Below are 26562 nucleotides of genomic sequence, written 5' to 3'. Positions count from 1 at the left end.
CTTCTTCAGCGGCGAAAAAGATTTTTAAACGATTGATTTGTATGAGCGCTTCTTCTATTTTCATCGGTGGTTCGTCGTTAATGTTCTTCGACAGAATGACCTCCTTCCATTTCTTCATCCTCATGAGGAACTTCTTGAAAAATATCGATGATAATGTCGTTGATATCTAGAGCACCATCTTCTGTAGTGAGGTTTGAGTCTATATCTTTGTAGCCAGGGTCACTTGTAGCGGAAGTATCATACATTATCAATAGATGTTGAAGTTCTTGTTCTTCTTGGGGCTCCACATTGCTGTTCACAACTTCAATTTTTGCGTTTGAGAAGCCAGACTTTACAAAACAGTTCACGACAGTTTGTTTTCTAATTGCGTTTACTGAAGAGGAAATCCATTGAATAGCATCTAGGATGCTGAGTTTCTTTGCAAGGTCACTCGCACATGTTACATCGTTCATGTTTGCAATGAGATGTCTTAAAACACGTTTTCTGTAGTGAAGTTTAAAATTTTTTATTATCCCTTGATCCAAGGGCTGACACTCTGCAGATGTGTTTGGTGGCAGAAAAACGATTTGAATGTTGGACAATTCAATGTGCGGGTGAGATGCAGCATTATCCATGAAAAGAATAATTTTTTTTGTTTTGACGAATCATGTTTTGGTTAAAGTGACTTATCCATTCGCTCATGATAACTCGTGTCATCCATGCTTTTTTATTTGACTTCCAGTCAACATCCAAAAGATTCAACTTTATGCCCTTGAAACAACGAGGATTTTGTGGGTTTCCTATAACAAGAGGTTGTTCAAAGTCTCCCAGCATATTTGTACACAATAGTTCAGTCAAGCGTTCCTTAGAAATTTTTCCGCCCTGGCACTTTTCGTTTTTTAGACTCATTGTTTTTTCAGGAAGAGCTTTAAAAAACAACCCTGTTTCGTCACAGTTGTAAATATCCTTAGCTTCAAAATCACGACATAAATCTTCCAATTTGACGGTCCACTCTGTTACAACCCCAGTATCAACAGATCCACCTTCACCACTTACGGTTTTCCAAGAAATTTTATGCCGAGTTTTGAACTTGTCTAGCCATCCCACAGAAGCTTTGGACTCATTTACTCCCATAGATTTCGCAACCTCCAAAGCCTTTTCCCTAATAATAGGCCCATTAATGGGAATTTTTTTAGCACGTGCGCGACAAATTTGAAGTCCAACAGTTTTCGGGAATGATTTTTGAACCTGATCATTTCCGTGTTGCCAAAATTGTTTGAGCAGTTCATTTTTTTTCCTTTAGGATGTTGCTTACCTGCGTCTTCCCGATTTTGAATTTTGCAGCGAGATTGCGAACACTATTTTTTTGCCGATCATACGCATTAATGAGTTCGACTATCTTTTAAAGTTAAATGTTTACGAGAAGACATTGTGCACTTCACACGACACTGAACAAAACTGAAAACTGAAAAGACGAAAGGCCGACCATATTCCCCCTCCTGCACACACCGAATTTATCAGAAGTTTTACACGTGCCTTAAAAATTCTTGAAAAAGGGTTTAGAACCGCGACGTAAACCTTGATAAAATTCAGAGAATTGGAAATAGAAAATAAACACACGATTGAGGCAATATGTGGAAGAAATGTTCCTAGAAAAAGGGCCGTGAGCTCGCCCGCTGTCCATTATGGGGAGATCAGATTAAGTGCTAATCTAAACGAAACAGTGCAGATTGCCTGTCCACGTCCGTTACAGAGAATGTCCGCTAGACAGAAGCTGCAAACACGTTAAAACCAATGGAGGTGAGTTGGGGAATTTGAAAATGTCCGTTGTAGAGAGATGTCCGTTAACGAGAGGTGTCAGTTAGGAGAAGTTTCACTGTATATATATATATATACAGGGTGTCTCAAAAATATTGCTACAAACTTTTAGGGGAGATAGGTAACGTCTAAAGGAATGTGAATCGCATAGGAACCCATAACTGGAAACGTCACTGTAAGTCGGTCGATGGTGCTGTTCATCAGTTCGCGAGAGGGAAAATTTCTGGTTTACTCATTCAAGCAGTAGTTGCAGCACGAAGAGCATGCATCGATATACGAACTGTGAGCTGGCAGACATGAACCTAATGTATGGATTATCAGAGAGCAATGGACGAGCCGCTCAACGAATTTATGGAGAACGCTTCCCAGACAGACATGTACTGGACCACCATTTGTTTGCGTGTGTGCATCAAAATTTGTGCGATTATGGGTCATTTAGAGGTAACAGGAGTAGTGTGGGCAGACCAAGTTCGACGCGAACTCCCGCCATGGAAAAAAGTGTGTTGAATGCCGTCCAGAATAATTCTACTACTGACACACGTGCCGTTGCCTCTGCCTTAGGGGTGTCTCATTGCAGTGTACAGCGTGTCTGGCACGACGATTCCTTACATCCCTTTCATCTCCAAAGGGTTCAGTTACTGCTCCCCCAAGATCATCCTGCACGTGTAGCTTTTGCGTAGTGGTTTCTCCAAGAAAGTGTTCAAGACTTGAATTTTCCAGCCTATGTTTTGGTCACAGATGAGGCTTATTCAATCAGCACAATGCTCATGTGTGGGCTCACGACAACCCACACACGGTGTGCGCCCCCATGCAGAACAACATCGCTTCGCAATAAATGTGTGGGCAGGTATGGTCGGTGACTGCTTAGTCGGCCCATACCTGTTACCATCCTGCATGATCTCTGCTAAATAACGGATCTTTCTTGAACAAGTTCTACCAGGGTTACTTGACGATGTTCCAGCAAATGTGAGACGCAACATTTGGTTTCAACATGACGGGGTGCCTGCCCATTATGGAAGGTGTGTTCGTGACCATTTGAACAGACGTTTTGGGCGTCAATGGATTGGCCGTGGTGGACACATTTGCCTGGCCCCCACGCTCACCTGATTTATTGAGCCTTGATTTCTTTCTGTGGGGGGCCCTCAAATCTATCATGTATGAATCACCTGTGGATACGGAAATGGATCTCGTGGCGAGACTCGTATGCGCTGCTGCTACTGTCAAAGAAACTCCAGGTGTGTTCGACCGTGTCCGCCAATCCATGCTGCGTCAGTGTCAAGCATGCATCGCGTCTTATAGTGGAACCTTCGAGCACTTGTTGTAACATCATGAAATGCATCCATCTCGTACTCCATTGTTAATATTATGTCAAATAAATGTTTGCCACTAATTACTGTCTTGTGTCATTTGTGCCTCTGCTACTACTTTCCCGTGACATTTCCGGTTATGGGTTCCTATGCGATTCACATTCCTTTAGATGTTACCTACCTCCCCTAAATGTTTGTACCAATACTTTTGAGACACCCTGTATATATATATATATATATATATATATATATATATATATAATTATCTAATTGTACAATTAATTGTGGAATGTTTTAGATAAATGGCTTTTAGGTAAATGGTGTTTGCCTATAGGGTGCTTACAGTTCAGGTGATCAGGTTAGTCCATAATGGCTATCTTAATTCTGTAAGGCCTATAAACATATTATATTTTATTTTTGTAGCTTTTAACCTAATGGTAAGGAAAATTTCATTTCAATTGGCTGATGATTTTTCATTACCTGTAGCTAACATCTAATCAAAATTAATGATTAATTTTGATTAATGTTTAATGATGGAATGTATTAAATTAAATTGCATAATAATATTAAAATTGTGTTTAAATTGTATTGTAATTTAGAATAAGAATAGTTATAAACATAATCATTAATTTTGATTAGATGTTAGCTGCAGGTAATGAAAAATCATCAGCCAATTGAAATGAAATTTTCGTTACCATTAGGTTAAAAGCTACAAAAATAAAATATAATATGTTTATAGGCCCTACAGAATTAAGATAGCCATTATGGACTGATCACCTGAACCGTAAGCACCCTAATACCTATAGGCAAACACCATTTACCTAAAACATTCCACAATTAATTGTACAATTAGATAATTATAAATACAGGCTCGTATTATGTCTAATTGGCTTATATACAATGGTGTTAACGATGCACTAATGATCTCTTTAAAAGAAAAAAAAGTTAAAATCTAACTAGATTAGCATTAAATATAATTAATACTATGAAAATATCCAACATGTTTAACATTATACATGCTATATATATATATATATATATATATATATATATATATATATATATATATATATAAAATGTGTGGTTTGTAGAATAAATAAAGTGTCTGTGAAAATGGAAATGAAAAGTATACATGGTGCCTGAACTAAGAGAAGTTACAGGGATAATAGAAACCACTACTTCACTTTCTACTATACCTTTAACTTCTCTTAGTTCAGGCACCATGTGTACTTTTCATTTCCATTTTCACAGACACTTTATTTATTCTACAAACCACACTGCATGTTTTGGGGCATTAGACATACTATAACTTTTATTTTCCTTTTTAACTGTTATATATATATTAGCATAATGAAGTAGTTAAAGATTAAAAAAGTACAAAATATAATACGAAAATTAAGAAAATAAATAAAGCTATCATTAGAGGCAGCAAAATGTACATTCCTCCACATGATGCCCAATGTATAACTGATATTAAATCAAAATTAAAATTAATGCCAGTAGCATGGCAAAACTGTTGAGCGAAAAATAATAAATTAAACATAATGATTAATCAACAGGGAAGGAGAAGAAAAGGTGTAGCAGAAAATCTCCAAATAATTTAGAAAATCTAATTCAAAATAATAAATCAATTTTAAAATTTAGAGCCAAATAAATAAGAATTTAGTGGTGCCCCCCTTGTAAGGTGGCAGTTCTGAATTATGTGAAATATCACAAATAGAGTCTAAACTAACTATAATAAAATAAAACCAAAATAACCAAAATTGACTGACCATTATGCCCCATATCAACAGAGGACCACAAGGCCAATAATGGTCAGGGAATCGCTAGACCGTTGCAAAGGCGAACCGATCGAAGGACCAGTCCGCCACCCGATCAAACCGCCAATGCAGAGGATTTGAATAGCGGTGGTCCTTATGCAGCGAAATATAAAAATATAGAACAGAGAGACTAGCACTCCAGCGCAGAGCCACACCACTGACAATATGAGCTTAACTGGTGCCTCCGTAGCCAGGTGGGCAGGAGCATGCTTCTTGATCAGACCGGGGTTCGAGCCCGTGACCACCAGATGCGGAAAGGTCAGGAAATGACCACCACATATCCCTGGAGCAATATGGCCTTAGTTGCTAATGCTCCTAAAAACCAAATAACAACAATAAGCTTAACCAGCGTATATAGACAAATAAATAAAATACTATAGATGGCAGTATGGGTGCAGCATTAGCATATCAAACCCACTACTACCATTTTATTTACATATATTAGCATAACTGAGTAGTTAAAAAAATAAATAAATGGTACAAAATATAATATGAAAATTAAGAAAATAAATATAAAGCCATCATTAGAGGCAGCAAAACACACATTCCTCCACATGATGCCCAATGTATAACTGATATTAAATATTAAATCAAAATTAATACCAGTAGCATGGCAAAACTGTTGAGCGAAAAATAATAAATTAAACATTATGATTAATCAACAGAGAGGAAGAAGAAAAGGTGAGACTAAAAATTGTAGCAGAAAATTTCCAAATAATTTAGAAAATCTAATTCAAAATAATAATCAATTTTAAAATTTAGAGCCAAATACATAAGAATTTAGCGGCGCCCCCCTCGTAAGGTGCCAGTTCCGAATTACGTGAAATATCACAAATAAAGACTAAACTAACTACAATAAAATTAAAACAAAATAACAAAAATAGACTGACCATTATGCCCCATATCAACGGAGGACCACAAGGCCAATAATGGTCAGGGAATCGCTGCATTTCAATCGCTAGACAAATCACCACAAAGGCAAACCGATCGAGGGATTAATTTATTATTTTTCGCTCAACAGTTTTGCCATGCTACTGTCATTAATTTTAATTTAATATTAGTTATATATATATATATATATATATATAGACAAAAAAGTAAAAATCAGTATATTTGTGTATATGGTAGGGGAGTTGGGCTATAAGGTGTAGTAACCATGGAAGAACCTGTAAGCAAAATATCAATTTACCTGAAATAAAAATAAAATGCAATTAATAATTGTAAGAACCAAAAGCTGTGGCTCCTAGGAGTCACAGCTTTTGGTTCTTACAGTTATTATCACAAACTCTTATAGCTCTTTCCGGTTTTATAAGACTTTCGTAATTTCATCGCATCTTTATCTTTTTATATATATATATACTGTATTAGTAAAATAATAAGAGGAGTTTACCTCAATATAGTGCGTAGAACACTTCCGTATGATACCCTCCAGAAATTAAAACGGAAAAAACGAAAAAATCAACAACTTACCGGTACATTAGAGTAAAATATAAATAATTAAATAAACAATTTAACACAATTCAAATCAATATTGAATATTGATTTTCATTCCTGTGATCACGTCATATGGTCGAAAAGCATTGTCAGCTTCAGGAAGGAAAATCGTTTTGAATATTTTCGTTTGATTCTTTTAATTGTGTTAATTTGATTTTTAATTTTAATTGTCTTATATTGATTTGAATTGTGTTAAATTGTTTATTTAATTATTTATATTTTACTCTAATGTACCGGTAAGTTGTCGATTTTTTCGTTTTTTCCGTTTTAATTTCTGGAGGGTATCATACAGAAGTGTTCTACACACTATATTGAGGTAAACTCCTCTTATTATTTTACTAATATTATTATCAACGTAGAACATATTGAGTAGTACAGCTCTGTTTCATACTATCTAATATATACTGTATATATTACGAATATCATAATTTGTATTGATTTTACTATAATTATGAGACAGTTTTTTTGTTTAGTATTTAACAGATGCCAGGTGAGCAAAATCATATCATGTGTCTTTCTTCTGGGGAGTTTCCATTCCTCTGTGGCTTTTCTGTGAGATGCCATCAACAAGTGTCTAATCTTTTTGTAAAGCTTTGGTTTCACTGGCTAAACATGAATGGCTGGCAAAAATACAGTGTGTTGTTTTTGTTAAAATTGTAGTCATAATTACTAAATAAATCATCAATTCAGTTATCTTGAGTCTTTAACTACATTTGGCTTATGGCCAAGGCCACACTAGTCATTCCCTACTTCTGTCAGTGATGTGTCAAACAGTAGCGATAAGCAAATAGGTCATTGCTGAAGATTTTGCAAGAGAGAGAGAGAGAGAGCTTGGGGTGTAATGTGCAGAATATTGACTTGGAAAAAGAATAGTTCAGCTATGTGGTGATTTACCATTCTTGTGAGTCACCTTCCCAAGGGATACATTTGTAAAATTGAAGACATTTAGGGAACAGGTATTCAGTTCTGGGATATCTGGTAACCATATATAATGTAGAATCCGTTAGCCCTCTTTGAATACTGCCAACCAGAAGTTTGGGGAGACCACAGGAACTGATATTAGCAAGGTAGATGTAGGGAGCTGCACAGCATTAAATTATAAGGAACAGCTGTAGTATGCAAGCCAAATATCACAACAAACAGAACACAGCCTTGATTTACTTGTCACAAAACACATTGCAATTTGTCTGTAGAACACTGGAAAGCTGCATTGTGGAGTGATGAATCACAGTACACAGTTTTCCAATCTGATACCTGCGTTTGGATCTGGCCAATGCCTGGAGAAAGTTATATACCAGTGCATAGTCCCAACTGTGAAGTTTTGCCAAGGTGCTGTTTCTTGTGGTTTGGATGATTGGTCGTTGTTCCTGGACACTGAATGCCATGTGGACATTTTGGGATGTTTTCATTTTGCTCTTCCTGCACTATAGTATTGGCATGGGTAGGACCCTTTTCTGTTTAAGCATGGCAGTGCACAGTGTTATACTGCACAGCCACTGGCTTGCCCTGACCCCACTGAATACCTTTAAGGGAAACTGGAATGTCAGTTTTGGGCTAGGCCACAACATATCTGCAATTGATAATTGCAGATATGTTGTGCAAATTGACTGCTTTGTTGAAGGAAGCATGGACCAAAATGTTGCCTTCCTATTATCAAAAATTGGTTCCTGAGTCTATGGACAAGGATACGGTGTATAATTAAGGCCAAGATGGGCTGACACATTAATAAATATCGTGTCAATAAAAGGTTTTTTGAAACATGTCTGTATACTTTTGATAATTTAAATTTATATAGGAGGCAGGAAAATATATATTATTTTAACATCCCTATTTATTAACAAACTATAGTTAAAAAAAAGTTATTCTTCATTCCTGGATAACATAAAAATGCATGCACTAATTTTAATCTACCCTTCAGACAAACAAGAATATTAAAATAAAAGTTTCTATATGCAAAGAATTTTGGGCTGGTGGTCAGAATTTGGAGCATGGTGACAAACTTTTTTTTCTGCCAAGGTAGCTCAGTGTAACATTCTTTGTTAGGTTTTTGAGTGCAAAAGTTAATTTATACCACAAATTCTATAGATAAAAATATCTTGCGAACCAAACTTCCTTTTCTATAGGCCTTTTTTACCTTGCAATTCTCAGATATGCAGTTTGTGAAGATTGGAAAAGTAACATCTGTAATGGCAAGGTTCTACAGTATACAAGGGCTTCGTATTTTTCAGACTATATCACATTGTTCAAGATATAAATATGACATTCCCTTATGTTTCTTGCCTCAGGTAGCAGAATGTCTGTGATCACTTGTGATCCTAACTCAGAATAACATGAAAGGCATGATGTATTTTGCACATATATTTAGAGTGAAGGTTTATTAAAAAGTACAGTCAGTTCTGCTATAACGTGCATTTTTGCAATGCGACTGATATATTAGGGAACAATGTGAATATAACACGATTTTCATGTTGGCTTGTGCGCAATTTCATCTGCGAGTAACACCAGGTGAATGCAAAATCCGGCACCAAGCTGAACATAGCAACCTGTGCAGCAACACATACAAGTTTACAAAGCTTAAAAAATGTCAAACGTCAAATGTGTGAGAGCTATATTTCCCATTTACTGTAGTTGTATTAGTTGGAGACATACTGTTGTCATTCTCTGTATTCACAAGATAACACGTCATATTGTAGGCTGATGCATGTTTTCAGGAGCTCACATTTTGCTGTTCGAACAGAAATTTTGTGAGGCATGACAGTGTGAGCAGAGGAGCACATTTCTGGAGGTCACTACCATAAAACAATAAAAACGATTAGTAGTTCCCGGTTTACTGGGCTTTTCAGTTAGTGCAATCTAATTATAAATGGGCAGTAAACTCAATCTTACTGCATTTGCAATAATACCGATAGCTGGAATTCTGTGGGTATTTATGTTATTATGGTGAAATGTGTTTCCCCTTCCACGAAATCAAAAAACATAAATTTTCGAATCTTCTCTTCATTCCTATTTTTTAAGCTTCGTAAATATGTCTCAGTTGTGCAATTTGTGCGTCCTGTGTTTGTAATTATTGATTGCTCATCTTTTTTTACTGTTTTAAAATTTACAATCAAAAAAAAAAAAAAAAAGTGAACAGAAATATCAATCAAGCAAACTTCATATCCTGTCATGGTAAAGTGCTATATTTACTATAATATTTATTTATATATTAGAAACTTAAGATGTTTAAACATGTGTTTGCAATTTTATTAGGGTTGTAATTTGTTTTAGTGTTTTACTTACCAGACTGAAAAGTTTTTTGAGTGCTCCGCCCCATCTCTATTTTTCCCATAAGCTCTTGTTTTTAATGCGCAAAATACCATAACACGGAGATTTTTAGGAATACATATACCACGTTATAGCAGAACTGACTGTATGTTGGAAAATGATTGCAGGAACAAACTTCTGTCTGGTGTTGTAGAAATGGGTAGTTTGAATAAATTCAAGAAAAAAACTAGACAAACTATTAGAGGGAATGGATAAACAGATGATATGGGAAGTTTTTTTTTTTTTTTTGTGCTGATGCTGCGTAACCATGCTTTCTTCATCATTTGCCATTATTAATATTAAAAATATGAAGACTGATAAGTGTCATCTTTAAACTTTTTTCTTGTTAAATTTAATTAAAAATATTATTTGACATAAAAAAACTTATACACAGTGAACTTTGTATTATTTTCAGTTATTTTGACCTTTACTTTAATAAATCTGTCTTCTTATGGCCTCCTTTTTCATCCATTTTTGCTTCTGACATGCCTTCTTTTAAACTACTTGGTTTTATTAACCTTTGCCTCTAAGGGCCACACAAGATCTTGGGACTGTGTTGATCAATACTGCTATGAATTAGATTTTATTTCCTAAAAAAAAAAAGAAAAGAATAAGTCTTTAGAGAAAGTTATATTGTTGATTTTGAAATTTTTTTAGAAGTATTAATACTTTGAGTTCAGTATTTTTAATTAGTGGACTACTCCACTGATTCAGGAAGAGGCAAAAGTATTAGTTTTTGAGCTCTTTGTAAAAAAAAAAAAAAAAAAAAACATTTCATTTAACATTGCAATTACAGCAGTGCTAAAAATATCACTTAAATACCATATAGTGTAGTATGCTGCCAATATCAAAATGGTCATTGTTAACAAATTTAGTTGATATCTATCTTGAAGAATTCAATAATAAGAAAAGAACATTTCAGTCAAAAACAGGAAAACATAATAGAGACAGGGGCTAGCTGCAAGAAAGAGGCTGTCCAGATAACCCTATTCTTAGTTATTACTCTTTGTCCTAGTGTTGCCATGTACATTAAAAGAGCACATTGTACCACCTACAACTTTAATTCAACATGAAGATTCAGTTCTCTAACCCCCTCCCTGGGGGAGCCCTAAAGCCCTTCGGCTGGTGCCAGCATAGTTTTCATTAGTTCTCTTTCTTTATGATTGAAACTGAGAGAATTATTGTTTAAACCAATAGAATGGGATAAGCTATAAATCCAGAGATGGAAACCCTAAATATATCTGACTAGTGTGTTTTCAAGCCATTTATAGTTTTCGGCTCAGATGAAGCTGAAGACAAAATGTAATTGTTTTTGATTATTTAACTGTTTTTAAGTTGGAATTCACATGACTTATGTTATGTGGAGTTTATTAGTTCATTAAAACCTTTTCCGAAACAATGCACAGCAAGTTAATGTCCATACTAACAATATCCTGCACAATTTAAAATATGGGAATTAAACAAATCCTTCCTCTAATCAATCAATTAATGTCCATTTATTGCATGAGGTTGATGCAGGAAACTTAAGCTGACAGACTACAGTGAAGATTACATAAACTCAGGCTGTGCAAGAAAAATCTTATTCAAGTGTATAATTAGTAACTCTGAAAATATTACAAAAGCTATGAGCAAAAACTCCCAAAAAGACTAATAAATCCAGTTACAGGCCACAGAAAATGACAAGAGGGGCAAATATCATAAGTATTAAACAAAATTTACTAACTACTAAATATATACTGCATTTAACTAGGAACATATAACATGATAAAATGTAGAGAGAGTGGAATGGAAGTTATGCTAGTCTATCTGATAGCTATTTATGCCTCTAAAAAGATTTAGTATTAGTATTGGCAAATGATGCAAGAAAGCAAGCAAGCTTATACAGCATCAGCAAAAAAAAAAAAAATCCTTTCCCACATTGCCTAACCCCTCTAAACAATGTCTCGTTCTTTCTTAAATGTATTCAAATTAGCCACTTTCAGAACACCAGACAAAAGTTAGTTCCAACAATCAATGACATGCCAACTGAATGCAAATTTCTGCATATCTATCCTACAATCAACTTTCCTCAATTTAAATTTCTGCTCACTTGTGCATTGTTTGAGTAGGAGGAAGGATGTCATTAGCATTTAGCTTGTTCAGCACATTCAAAGCTTTAACCACTGCAATCAGATCATCTTGCAGCTGCTTAGTTTTTAGATGCTGCAATTTTGTTGTTACACTCAGGCAGGAGGATTTTTTTTTTAATTAAAAATGGACCGGCTACATCAATGTTGAGAGTGCTTACATCTCGGATAATTTTTAAAGGAAAGTGGCATTCTGCTGTTTGAAATCTGTTTTTATAGGAATTAGGGAGGGTTTAATCCTAATTGACTTTCATGGCAGTTTCCATCAATAAGGGTTCACAGCAATAAGCACAAGTTCAAAGTTTCTTGGAAGAGAAAGAAATAACATATTTTTGATACTGTGTGAAAGTGTTTTGGATGAATTTTTTTGGAGAGATTGTGGGTTAGTTGTGAGTGTTCGATGCCTGTCAGGGTTTCCATTCTTTGAAGAGGACTAGAAATGATACAAGAAAGCAAGCTTAAAAAGCATCAGCCAAAGAGGGGGGGACTACACATTTCACCCATCCATACCCAGCAAGAATTTGTCCTAGTTCTTCCTTGAATTTATTCCAACAATCAACTACCTGCTGGCTGAAGGCAAACTTCCGCACATCTATCTTACAACATCTTTCCTCAACTTAAATTCATGCCTCACGTGTGTAGTCTCAACAAGAGGAAGAATGCTTTCAACATTTAGTTTACTGAATCCATTCAAGGCCTCAATCAGATCTCTCCTTAGGTGTCTAGTCTCCTAACTGCTAAATTGGCGGTGTTGCCAATTTAGCGGTTTTCCCGCTAGTTTTAGCGGAATTGCTTCAGGTTTGGTGGATTAAAATATGTGATAAAATAAATAGAGTATAAATGCAAAAATTTAAAATATGTTTAGCGTTTTATTTATTTTGGCAATGTAACATTTAAATGAAGAAATATTTATTTAACAATATAAATATTTCCTAATTGAAATGTTTTATTGATATACATTGTAACATAGTAGGAATATCTTATTTCATAGTTTTTTTATATATATATAAAGCGAAGAATCGGTTTTATATTATTCACAATTTCAATACGGAGTTACACTCGCGGTCAAACGACATGACCATTGGGTCATAGCTTTAAATTGTTGAATCAAATCATATCTGGTGAGTATGGGCTTGGCACACATAGGGTCCTGAGCTGGATATCATCATTCTTCTTTCTTGGTGATTCCCTTCTACTTTTCTCTCTCTCTCTCTCTCTCTCTCCGAGGGAATTTTTTTTTTTTTTGCTAGTGCAGCATAAGCCTCAGGCTTCCTTTCACCATATAGCTGATAATAATAATCGTCCTCTATTATATTTAAAAAAATGCTGGTTCATCAATTTAAACTTCGATAGGTATTCCATTTTCTGAACACCCCCCCCCCCTTAGTTAACTATCCGAATCAATTATTGATATCATGTAAATTTCCCTCAGATCTTTGCATTTTTCAATAACAGCGTTTTTATTGATATTTAAATCACGAGCAATGCGATCTTGACACCAATCTTGGGACCAGAAGTGTAGAAATAATAAATTTTGAAATAACAATAATCTACTTTCATCAAAAAAAAAATGATTTATGTCTAATACTCTGTTTTACGACAAACAAGGTTTCTTACAACCCCATCTAAACATATTAGTTTTAAATTTCCTTTTTGTAAGCCGCATTTCAAGATTGCAAACTTCACAAAAAGCTGTATTTTGCAACATGTGATTTTTCGCCAATCCTGAAATGAAATGATCAGTAATGCCACCGCATAAATTCATCAACTAGTTGTTATTTTTGACTTCTTCCTCAGAATAAACTGCATTTAATATGCAATTTGGAAGTTTTTCTTTGGACATAATGTAGGGGTTTTAAAAATTTTTATGGCACCCATTAATAGGATTTAACCCAAATGAAAATTTAAAAAGTTGGCAGACTAAGTGTTAAAAATTCCTGTTGCAGTGGCAGTGTGCTACTGCAACAGGATCTAGATAATTTGGGCAGATGGGCTAAGAAGTGGCAACTGAAGTTTAACCTTGACAAATGCAAAGTACTGCATATGGGTAGAAGTAACCCCAGAGAAATGTACCAACTGTGTGGTACTACACTTAAGGTGGTAGAAAATGAAAAAGACCTGGGAGTAATTGTGCAGGCAGATATGAAGTTTTCTGAGCAATGCAGACAGGCTGCCAGGGCAGGTCATGGGGTTTTGTCAATGATATATAGGAATTTTGCTAGCAGGGAAAAGGAGGTGATTATCCCTCTGTATAAGGCAATGGTCAGGCCACGCCTTGAGTACTGCGTACAGGTCTGGAGGCCTCATTTTAGGAAGGATGTAGATTTACTTGAGCATGTACAGAGAAGGGCAACAAGATTAGTGAGGGGAATGAAGGGATCCTGTTACCAAGAGAGGCTTAAGTTCTGCAAATTACAGTGGCTGGAGACTAGGCACCTGCGCGGTGATCTGATTGAGGTGTATAAGGCCTTGAATGGGTTCAGCACGCTGAATTCTGATGGGATCCTTCCACTTGTTCAGATTACGAACCTAAGGGGGCATAAATTCAAATTAAGAAAAGACAGATGTAGATTGGATGTGCGGAAATTTGCCTTTAGCCAGCGGGTGGTTAATTGCTGGAACAAACTTCCATCTGTCGTTGTGGAAGTTGATAGGTTGAATAAATTTAAGGAGGAACTAGACAGGCATTTGGAGGGAATGGTGTGATTTTTTTTTTTTTTTTTTTGGCTGATGCTGCATAAGCTCATACATTTGCTTTCTTGCATCACATGGCACTACTACTACTACTACTACCCTTTTTTCAAAATGGTTTCACAATCACTTTGTAAACGAAGTAAAATCATTCAATGGGGGAAATAAAATGCATGCAAATGAAAACATGAAGACATTTTTATTGTTAGATAATGTCCCTGCAAAAGTCACTTTTCCTACACATCCTTCCAATGAAATTTTATACAAGAGAGGATATTTAGTGCCTTTTCTTTTCTCAGTACTATAGTCCTCAGACAATCTACTAATCAAGCTGTCAAACTGAGCTGTAAACATTTATATCGAAGGAAACAAATGGTGAGTTATTATTAGTATTATCATTATTGACAATTCTGGTAAGAGAAAAAAAAAAGATAGTGACCAATATTAGAAGTTATGGTATAAATTGTGCTATTTACAGTTGAGATGCAATTTAGAATGAAGCAAAGCAGAATATGGCAGTACGTGCAGGAAAACAGCTTAAATAAAGGCGATGTTCATAAATATTAGATTAAATCAAAGATAAAGAATGTCAAAATATGTTGCTCAACAGTTCCGAAGAGAATATGTTAATTTGGGTGGAGTAAGAATGAGGCTAGAAGATGAAACATCTGTAGCCGAAGTGAAGAAAAAGTTAAATTACACGAAGACAAATGATGTCTCAATACTCTTATTAAATTTATTACTTTTTACATTAGTAATTCTCACCATTACCAACTCTCAAACTATTTTTCTTCTAATTCTTTAAAGAATTAGAAAAATTGTTGAAGCATATATTTTTTCCTGAAGCTGAATAACACTATTTTAGATCGTAGATTAAGAGTAAGGTGAAGTTTTCGTATGTGTTTGATGCACATTAACCCCAGGGGCTCACATCTGGTGAGTATGGGCTTGGCACACCCAGGGTCCTGAGTTGGATATCATCATTCTTCTCTTTCTTGGTGATTCCTTTTTACTTCTCTCTCTCTCAGGGTAACTCGGGAATTTTTTTGTCTAGTGCAGCATAAGCCTCAGGCTTCCTTGCACCATATAGCTAATAATAATAATAATAAATAGCGGATTTTGAACATGCGGCTAGCGTGTCAGAACTGAAGCCTTCCTTGGTAGTAAATTTTTGTTCTCTTCGCCAGTCTAGTTGTGCATTATTGCTTGTTATGTACCTCATTCTCTGCATGATACTCGAATTTTTTTTTTTTTTTTTGGTAGTTGTTGGCGCATAGGCTTTTTCAGTACTTTGATCCAAGCCCGAGGCGGGAATCGAACCCGCGACCTTTGGGTTGCCAGGCAAGCACACTACCCACCCGGCTAGCATTTTTTTTTTTTATGTATGGTACTCTTGATAACCAAAGGCTGTTTGGGGACTGCCTAATAAAAAAAAATAATAATAATAAAATAGAGATACCTGCATTATAGAGTTTGGCATGAACTAGATTGTAAATGGATTTCACTGGTTCAAGTTAGATAAAAAAAAAAAAAAAACACGCCAGCTTAGGAACCAATATTAAAGGAAAGAATAATAGCAAATTAAAAAAATAAGAATTACGCTTACGAATATCCAGGCTCGACAGTCAGGTAACACATAATTATACTCATCCTGTACCAGGCAAAGTCGATTACCATTAATTTATTTATATAATACATTAATGCCTAAATATCTATTTATGTAAAATTTTCACGCGAACAGGTTACCTACTCGCGTGATATTTTTACCTGCTCGTACTTTCACTAGAAGCCTTTGATTGCCAATAGTGAAGATCCCTAGTAACGTCATGGCCCTTCCGTATTAAATTTTGTTGGATAAAGTCTATAAAATGATGCATTTGCACTAACCTACATGTTTTGCTGGATACTAATGAAACATACGTTCACAGAATTTTATTTCATTCACGTAAGACAGTTCAAGATACACTAGATAATGCGATGTTAGGGAAAAGATAAAAGTTTGCACAGCGAGAGGTTACCACACGCAGCCATTGCTCTCATTGTGTTCACATATTTTTTGTTGGTTTCCCAGAGTAGTACTCTGTGATTGGTTTTATGGGAGATGCGCAAAAAATACTTCTGCGCGTATTTCTGCGCATCTCCGGTAGTTTTGATTTGGGTTTCAGACAACATGGCGATACAAGTGTATTCCCCTTTAATTTATTCTTCAAGTCAAAATTGTTCTTTGGTTACGTTTGGAAGTAACTCAAAGAAAATCAAAAGATGGAAATTAGTGAAACGTTTTATATTTATTTTTATGTGTGTATCGGTAACACTGGTGGCTGTCGTTCTTACATTTCATTATATATTCGGTAAGTAGTGCTGAAATGGAAGTTTCGATATCGTGTGTACAAGTTGCTCAACATTACTTATACAGTACTTGATACTCAGCCTTTAGAGGCCAAGCAGGCTACGTATCCTTCACGACCGGTAGCCAAATTAAATATAATCAGTAATATATTATATTATATTATATTTCATAAAATATATTATAAACATTATAATATATTTTATGAAATAGTGTAGTGAATAGAGGCCAAGCAGGCTACGTATCCTTCACGACCGGTAGCCAAATTATAATCAGTAATATATTATATATTATATTTCATAAAATATATTATAAACATTATAATATATTTTATGAAATAGTGTAGTGAATAGAGCATTTAATCGGCATCTGACAGGCTGCCTGTATATGAAAGAAATTTCACCCCTTCCATAAAAAAATAAGGTGGTTAGAGCAGCGGTTCTCAAACTTTTTGGTCTGAGGACCCCTTTACACAATTAAAAATTATTGAGGTCCACGAAGTCTTGGTTTAACGTCCTAGTACATGAAAATAGTTTTTACCACGGGGACTCCCAGGGTTTCGCGTAGAACTGCTGGGTTAGAGAATTTACGGTGAATCGACTGTGTTGTCTCCTCGTGAGAATACTTTTGACCTAATCGCCAGTTGCTTGGCAGTGGACCGGTTCATTATATTAGCAAGTGATAAATACGTAAAAGCAGTGCTGTAGTCGTAAAATTAGCATTTCGTAACATTCTTAGCAATACTCTATGAATGTTACGAAAAGCAGAGTATACTGTGCATATCAGACTTATTAATCGAATTCCAGAGGGTATATTTGTGTGTTTGTATATACGTATATGTATTAGGGCTTACAATACCGGTCGAAATCTTATGATACCGGTATTCCAAAAACAAACTATTTTCTTAATAAATTTTGATGACAGTTAATAAAGTAAGGAAAAAACAAGTACTGTACTGTATTTACTTGAATTCAAGTTTTAAATAAATATTCTGAAAAAAAAAAAAAAAACATTAAAAATACAGTTATTCTAAAAACAAAAAAAATAATAAATTGTTACTGCAAAGTTTAATTATGTTTAAGCACCACACTACCTGTCTGAATAAGGTGAGCTCTTAAGAAACACAAGCAATCAATAGTATGATCGTTTAAAATGGACCTAATTTTGGTACATATTTTATTAGTGGCAGAAAACACCCTTTGGGATTCTATTCTGGTACCGAGATAATTGTAGACGATCTCAGTCCATATTTTCTAGGCTTTGAACTTTTTTAGCAGAAATAGTTAAAAGTATTTTTTTAATTTCCGATTCAAGTTCATCTTTTAAAATCTCATTGGAGTCAGGCAGTTTCTTATTTTGGAAAGAATTTGCAGAACACTGATGTTCTGTTCCATGGTTGAATTATGTTCATCACTTTCTGAAGGAGAAAGACGTTTTATTAAGTGAAGTATAATTTTCACTATAGTATCTTTCCTAAGTCTGGGAAAGAGCAAAGAGTGGGGATAAGGAATAAAGAGAGCAAAGAGGAATTCTTCACATATATAAATGCAAAGAAGAGAAGGACAAATCAGATTGGATACATATGTAATTGCATGGGATAGTAGTAAATACCCCAACTGATGTTGCAGATGAACTTGACAGTTACTTTGCATCGATATTTACATAATATCGGTGTTTAGATACACCATAGATAACTCTTAATAAACTACAAAGTAGTTGTTGTAGGCATCATTTGCTGTTTCTCATATTGTGCTCTGCCTTCACGACGAGTTGCCATGATATTGCACTACTTCAAATAAGTAACTCTTCACTAATAGAGAAGACTATTGTTACTTATTCTCAGTTGAGTACCACCACCCAGACAGCACTGTTTCACGGCTATTGGCCGATCATCAGTGGGTGGGCAGGTACCCTGGTAATGCAGACATGACGACCCAGTTGTGAAGTTAATCCCACAATATGAGAGATGCCAAGAGGTGTAGATGTCAATATTTAAAATAAATAAATGCACAAGGCATAATACTTTAAGAGTTTGGTATCTATATAATATCGGTGTTTAGATACACCATAGATAACTCTTAATAAACTACAAAGTAGTTGTTGTAGGCATCATTTGCTGTTTCTCATATTGTGCTCTGCCTTCACGACGAGTTGCCATGATATTGCACTACTTCGAATAAGTAACTCTTCACTAATAGAGAAGACTATTGTTACTTATTCTCAGTTGAGTACCACCACCCAGACAGCACTGTTTCACGGCTATTGGCCGATCATCAGTGGGTGGGCAGGTACCCTGGTAATGCAGACATGACGACCCAGTTGAGAAGTTAATCACACAATATGAGAGATGCCAAGAGGTGTAGATGTCAATATTTAAAATAAATAAATGCACAAGGCATAATACTTTAAGAGTTTGGTATCTATATAATATCGGTGTTTAGATACACCATAGATAACTCTTAATAAACTACAAAGTAGTTGTTGTAGGCATCATTTGCTGTTTCTCATATTGTGCTCTGCCTTCACGACGAGTTGCCATGATATTGCACTACTTCGAATAAGTAACTCTTCACTAATAGAGAAGACTATTGTTACTTATTCTCAGTTGAGTACCACCACCCAGACAGCACTGTTTCACGGCTATTGGCCGATCATCAGTGGGTGGGCAGGTACCCTGGTAATGCAGACATGACGACCCAGTTGTGAAGTTAATCACACAATATGAGAGATGCCAAGAGGTGTAGATGTCAATATTTAAAATAAATAAATGCACAAGGCATAATACTTTAAGAGTTTGGTATTGTTTGGTACTTTAAGTAGTGCAATATCATGGCAACTCGTCGTGAAGGCAGAGCACAATATGAGAAACAGCAAATGATGCCTACAACAACTACTTTGTAGTTTATTAAGAGTTATCTATGGTGTATCTAAACACCGATATTATATAGATACCAAACTCTTAAAGTATTATGCCTTGTGCATTTATTTATTTTAAATATTGACATCTACACCTCTTGGCATCTCATATTGTGTGATTAACTTCACAACTGGGTCGTCATGTCTGCATTACCAGGGTACCTGCCCACCCACTGATGATCGGCCAATAGCCGTGAAACAGTGCTGTCTGGGTGGTGGTACTCAACTGAGAATAAGTAACAATAGTCTTCTCTATTAGTGAAGAGTTACTTATTCGAAGTAGTGCAATATCATGGCAACTCGTCGTGAAGGCAGAGCACAATATGAGAAACAGCAAATGATGCCTACAACAACTACTTTGTAGTTTATTAAGAGTTATCTATGGTGTATCTAAACACCGATATTATATAGATACCAAACTCTTAAAGTATTATGCCTTGTGCATTTATTTATTTTAAATATCGATATTTACAGAAGAAAAACCCTTCACGTCAATTAAAAATTATCGGAGTGAAGTTGAAAAAAATGTAATTAATGATGTTGAAATTTCACATGTTGATTTAATGAGAAAAGTTTCGTGCCCACAGGCGAGTAAGGTTCCTGTGGTTGATGGTATATACCCTATATAATCTTAAAGAAGGCGGCAAGTGAGTGCATTAAACCATTAAGGCTAGTTATGAGAGCATCACCGGACTCAGGAGAGATTTCGTTGGATTGGTGTAAATTGGAATATAAAGGCGTTTCTAGGAGTGTAACAGGAAATTACCAATTGGCCAGTCTAACTTCAGTAGTAGGTAAAATCATGGAGGCAATGATCAAGGGTGGAATTCAGGATCATTTAGATGGAAATGGAATTCTGCAGGATACACAGCATGGTTTTGTAAAAGGAAAATAATGTTTAACAAATCTGATTAGCCATTTTGACAGGTCACTCGTGAGCTGGATTTAGGGAATAATTTCGACATTGTTTATTTGGATTTCAGCAAAGCATTTGACTCAGTCCCACATGAATGGTTACTTTGTAAGTTGGAGCAGGGTGGAATCATAGGGAAAATCCTTAGATGGATAGCACGATGGCTTGAGGGCACCGGGCAGGGGGTTGTGATAAATGGTTATTTCTCAGATTGGGTTAATATAAGAAGCGGGGTTCCGCAACGATCAGTATTGGGACCACTGTTGTTTTTGATTATCTTAAATGACATCTATGAAGGATATAGGGTGTGATGTCTAAACTTGTAGATGATGTAAAGATCAGTAGAGTAGTTAATGATCACTGCCAAGCAGAGCTTCTTCAGAGTGACCTAGATAGATTTCCGGGATGGTCAGAAAAGTGGCAGCAAGATGCAAGGTCTTACACCTGGGGAACAGCAACCCCAAAATAACTTATACACTTGGTGGAGTTGAACTAAAGTCAGTAGTGGAGGAACGGGACTTGGGAGCTACGATACAGTCAGACATGAAGTTGTCCAAGAATTGTGGGCAGGTTGCAATGTTGCATGGGGTCCTATCGATGATTTATCGAACATTTGCTAGTAGAGATAAGGACATCATTATCACAAAGGTGATTTTATAACCCTTATGTGATTAGATTATAAACTATTTTTTTTAAAAATTAGTACCAAAAAACCGGTATTTTTGTATCAATGCCGGTATTTGAATACTTGAGAAAAATGACCAGTATTCGGGATCCTGGTATTGTAAGTCCTAATATGTATACTTATACATATATTTGAATAATGTTTGAGATAGTTGAAAACTGAATCTTTCATAATAAAAAATAAAAAGGTAAAGCAAACATCACAGGCAGCAAAAAGCATATTCTTCTACGTGCTTGAAATATAAAAAATAAATTAGAATGATTAAAAAAATAATGCCAGCATTATTTTTACTCTTGTTACCCTTCTCTTCCCTCCCTGTTGGTTTGATCATTATGTTTAATTTTGACCGTTTTCACTCTTCTGTCTTGCCATGCTGCTGGCATTATTTTGATTTTTTTTTTTAAATCATTCTAATTTATTTTTTTATATATATATATAGGTTTCCAAACACGAGAAGATATACGCTATTCACCTAAAAAAAATCCAGAGGGTATACGGTGTATTAGTATTAGAAATGGCCACATGGTGCAAGGAAGCCCCTGTGGCTTATGCTGCACCAGACAAAATAATAATAAATAAATAAATAATAAAAAGGAGAAAATTAAAAATAATAATAATTAATAAGAGAAAAGGAAATAGAAAACCTATGCATTTCCCTCCTCCCATTGGTAATAATTATCCAGCTGACCTTTGAATTTCCCCAAAACTGTCAGCCTCTACCACCCATGTAGGTAACTTATGCCAGTAATTTATAACTCGCTGGCTAAAATAAAACTTGCTGCAAACCAGTCCAAATATCTCCCCCCACAATTTAAAATTATGGACCCTAGTTTTAGAATCATTTATATCCGTGAAAATTTCATCCTTGTTCATTTTACTTATGCCTCTCAGAGCCTTAAACACCTCAATCAAGTCTCCTCTAAGGTGCCTAGTTTCCAAGCTCTGCAACCCACATATTCGAAGTCTGTCCTCATATGGATGCCCTTTCAAGAAGTACATTGTCTTTCTTTAGGTGGTCTTCATACCCGAACACAGTATTCCAAGTGTGGTCTAACAATAGCCTTATATAATGGGATTATGACGTCCTGATCTCTACTAGCAATTGTTTGATAAATCATCGACAGGGCTCCATGTGCCTTCCTTGCAACCAGTCTACAATGCTCGGAGAACTTCATGTCTGACTATCGTAATACCCAAGTCCCTTTCCTCCACTACCTGCTTTAGTTCAACTCCACCAAGTGTATAATTTATTCTGGGTTACTGTTCCCCAGAAGTCCATCGATGTCATTTATGAAAATCAAAAACAACAGTGGTCCTAATACTGATCCTTGGGGAATCCCACTTCTTACATCAACCCAATCTGAGGAATAACCATTTATCACAACCCTCTGCCTCCTGCCCTGAAGCCATCCAGCTATCCATCTAAGGATTTTCCCCATGATTCCAACCTGTTCCAGCTTATAAAGTAACCACTCATGTGGGACTGAGTCAAATGCTTTGCTGAAATCCAAATAAACAATGTAGAAATTATTCCTTAAGTCCAGCTCTTGAGTGGCCCAGTCAAAATAGCTGACCAGATTAGTTAAGCATGATTTTCCCTTTACAAAACCATGCTGAGTATCTTTCAGAATTTCATTTCTATCTAAATGATCCTGAATTCCACCCTTGATCATTGTCTCCATGATTTTCCCTACTACTCAAGTTAGGCGAACTGACTGGTAATTTCCCACTTTAACTCTTAGAACCACCTTTAGTATTGGAGATACATTGGCACGTTTCCAATCCAACGGAATCACTCCCTAGTCCAGTGATGCTCTCATAATTAGCCTCAGTGGTTCAGTGTACTTATTTGCCACCTCCCTTAAGATTATAGGGTATATGCCATCAACCCCAGGAGCCTTACCAGCCTGTAGGATCCAAAGTTTTTTCATTAAATAAACGTTGAAATTTCAACATCATTAATTACATTTTTTTCAACTTCACTCCCATAATATCTCATTAACACAAAGGGTTTTTCTTCTGTAAATATCGATGCAAAGTAACTGTTGAGTTCATCTGCAACTTCAGCTGGGATATCTAATACTATCCGACGTCCATTACATCATGGTCTGATGTGGTTTGGCCTTTTCTTTGCATTAATATATTGTGAAGAATTCCTTATCCCCCCCCCCCCCTCTTTGCCATCTATTTCTCATGATCTGCCTTTGCTAACCTTTTCTGTGGCACTATTACTGACCAATTTGTAGCTATTATAAGGCTTCAGTACTTTTTACTGCTCTAACTTTTCCATGCCATCTTTTTTTTTTTTGCTCAAGTAATATGGGAACTTTATTATTAATCCAACTTGGAATATTCCTCGTGGAGTATTTTTTTTGTAATGGTATATAAACATTCAAAGCTTCTGTGATTAATGTTTTAAAGGTATACTATAGTTCAATTGTATTCGCTCTCTATGAGATATCTACCTAGTTAATAGAGGCCATGTAGCATCTAAGCCATGGTAATTTCCTTTCCTGAAATTATAACCCATTCCTTTGCCTTTAACTACTGCTACCTCTCTCTTATCGTCCACCGTTGAACTCCGTGATAATTTCCTGCTAGTGGTTATGAGAAGTCTTTGCTAACAGTACAGAGAAATGTAGAAAGGAGTGTTTTTCATATGCTAACAACCAAAAGTAAATTTTGGACCACTGGATATGAATATAACTGTTGATGATTTTGTATAGATTGCCAATAAACAAAAAGAAAAAAAATGAAAAAAACATTTTTTCATCTACATTCGTACATGAAGTCTTTAGGAGTGGGTTAGCAGAAGTCTGTCTAATAGCCATTAGGAGTTAAATGATTTTATAAAAACAAAGGAAAGTGGAAGATAAATTACTCTACCTAAACCTCAATAAAGATTGGAGGTATGCAGATGTATCCCCTATTTACAAAGTTTGTTCAGAGAACAAATTTCTAAATTTAACCTCTACCAGAGAAAATAATGGAATGAATAGTTAAAGAAGTAATGCAAGTTATCTTGATAGGAGTGGAGCCGTAAGGCAATAACAGTATGGTTATTTGTTAAAGGGAAATCATGTCTCAGACTGTTTTTAAATTCTATATAGTGGGATCAACTGTTGATGATGTTTCCAACAGCAAATTCTAAATGGGAAGCATTCAAGGAATTAATCTTGGAAGCTACTAGGCTTTCCATACCAACTAAGAGATACTGTTCAAGTTTAGGCCTAAATGGATGCCAGATGAACTAATGAGACTTGTGGAGAGAGAAAAAATGCATTGGATGCATATAAATTATCAGGACACGCAGATGCCTATGGTAGATATAAGAAAGTCTGTAATAAAGTCACAAAGGAGGTTAGGCAAACAAAGGCAGATTACGAGAAATCTTTGGCAAAGGATGCAGAGAAAAACAGTAAAGTCATTACTTATGTAAATTCTAGAAAGAAAGGGATGAATCAGGTTGGTTTACTTGGATCGATGGTTTGATTGTTGATGATTCTACTCAGGTAGCTGACAACCTGATTGAGTATTTTGCATCTGCATTCACACATGAGGAATTCTGTAGAGAAGTAGAGGCCAGTACACTCTTTCATGACCACTAAGTTAGAGGAAAATTTAATTATTTAGAAGAAGCTTATCAAACTCTTAACAGGGAATTAAATGATTTTGTTATAACAGCAAAGTGTAGGAGAAATTGTTGAAGTTAAACATAAGAAAGGCACCTGTGGTGGATGGAATCTATTATATTAAAGGAGGCAGCAAAGGAAGTAAGCAGGCCCTTAGCCATGATTGAGGGCATCCTTGGACTCAGGGAAGGTCTCCACAGACTGGAGATGTGCAAATGTATCCCAATTCACAAAGTTGGATCAAAGGGTGACATTATACATTTTATATTTTCTGTTTACACTCTGTCATGACTACTAAGTTAGAGGAGAATTTAATTATTTAGAGTGAATACAATTGTTAACCATGTTTAGGAATCACATGGGCTTGAACCATGGTCCACTCAAATGCATTTGGTCCATTCTAGTGCACTCTCTCACACTTGACCTTCTTTGCTTGTGCTTTTGGCAATTGTTAACCAGATGGTGTTGTATATAGATACTCCTTTTAGTACTGAAGCTTGAACAGTCAGTGTGCTTTGCATTGTTGAAGTGTTTACTTTGCTCATGTTGGTAGTGTGAGGTCCATTGCATCCCATCTGCATTTAAACTATTAGTATTCTTTTTAGTCTTGTTTTGTTTATTTTCTTTATATTTCGAAGAATAGAAAGGTTCATTTTGATTTCTTTTTTAAATTCCTAGTAATTATGATGTAATAAACTTCTGATGAAATTTTCCGTATGCTGGAAAATTTTTCTGTTCTGTGTAAAGTTTCTAAAAATAAATGAAATAAAATGAGTCTTATCATTAAATCAAACAATTTTAATTTTGGTCATTGAATTAATATTTTTAAGTACTGTATACATATTTTTGGTATATATAAGGTTATTTGATTTTTTAAACAGAAAAAATGAACCCAAATAACTTGGCAGCTACTCTTCTATCTCCTCAGGGCATCAGTAAACCTACAGGTATGTTACATGATTTTCTGGTAAATTAATTATTATAGATGTTAAATGCAATTAAATACTGTATATAAATTGTATTTTATTACTAACTTACAGAATGTCTAGTGGTTACATTGGATATTCTGAACTGCACTGCATCAATTTTTAGAAATACTGACTTTTGATTAACCCATCTTAATGGATAGAAAGGCAAACGTGTATAAGGGAAAATCGAAATTTTTATTTTTTATGGTTTCAATATAACATATACTTATTGGCCAGTTTATTAATTACACTGATCAGCCTTAGGTCCTAAGAACAGCTTCAGATCATTGGGATCCTGCGAGATACTAAAAGTATTCCATGGAGATGCTGGTCCCTGAATACTCAATTACATCCTGTAATTGCTTCACATTGGGTGACAGCTGATCCATGACATAGATATTTTTCTACCTCATGTCACAAGTGCTCAGTCGAGTTTGAGATTCAGCAACCAAGCAGGTAGTGAATCAAGAAATTGCCTTGTATCTCGCGAAGCCATTTTGAGAATGGCTTCACGAGCTACAAGGCTAATTGGCAACAATTAGCCTTGCAGCCTTCACGAGCTG

At 35.5% G+C, this 26562-nt stretch overlaps 1 protein-coding gene across 9 annotated transcripts in view; it reads left to right on the top strand.

The window, feature by feature from the left end:
- The window catches only part of stau (double-stranded RNA-binding protein Staufen), a 260623-nt gene that overhangs the window by 70843 nt on the left and 163218 nt on the right, over positions 1-26562 (top strand). For 3 of the 9 annotated variants that reach the window (XR_016547104.1, XM_090376022.1, XM_090376020.1), the window contains exons 1-2: positions 16777-16889; positions 25913-25978. Coding sequence is in view for 8 of the 9 variants with exons in the window: in XM_090376022.1 (XP_090232148.1) it covers positions 16835-16889; positions 25913-25978 (121 nt within the window). In the remaining variant the exon portion in view is untranslated. Of the gene's footprint in view, positions 1-16774; positions 16890-25912; positions 25979-26562 lie in introns of those variants that run through there. The other 6 variants (XM_090376019.1, XM_090376018.1, XM_090376025.1 and 3 more) reach the window with 5 other exon arrangements.

Source organism: Mastigoproctus giganteus, chromosome 6 (assembly GCF_048544385.1).
Source record: "Mastigoproctus giganteus isolate SK-2022 chromosome 6, ASM4854438v1, whole genome shotgun sequence".
Lineage (NCBI taxonomy): Eukaryota > Metazoa > Arthropoda > Arachnida > Uropygi > Thelyphonidae > Mastigoproctus > Mastigoproctus giganteus.
Note: the sequence above shows the minus strand (reverse complement) of the source record. Positions and strands in the feature narration are given on the sequence as shown.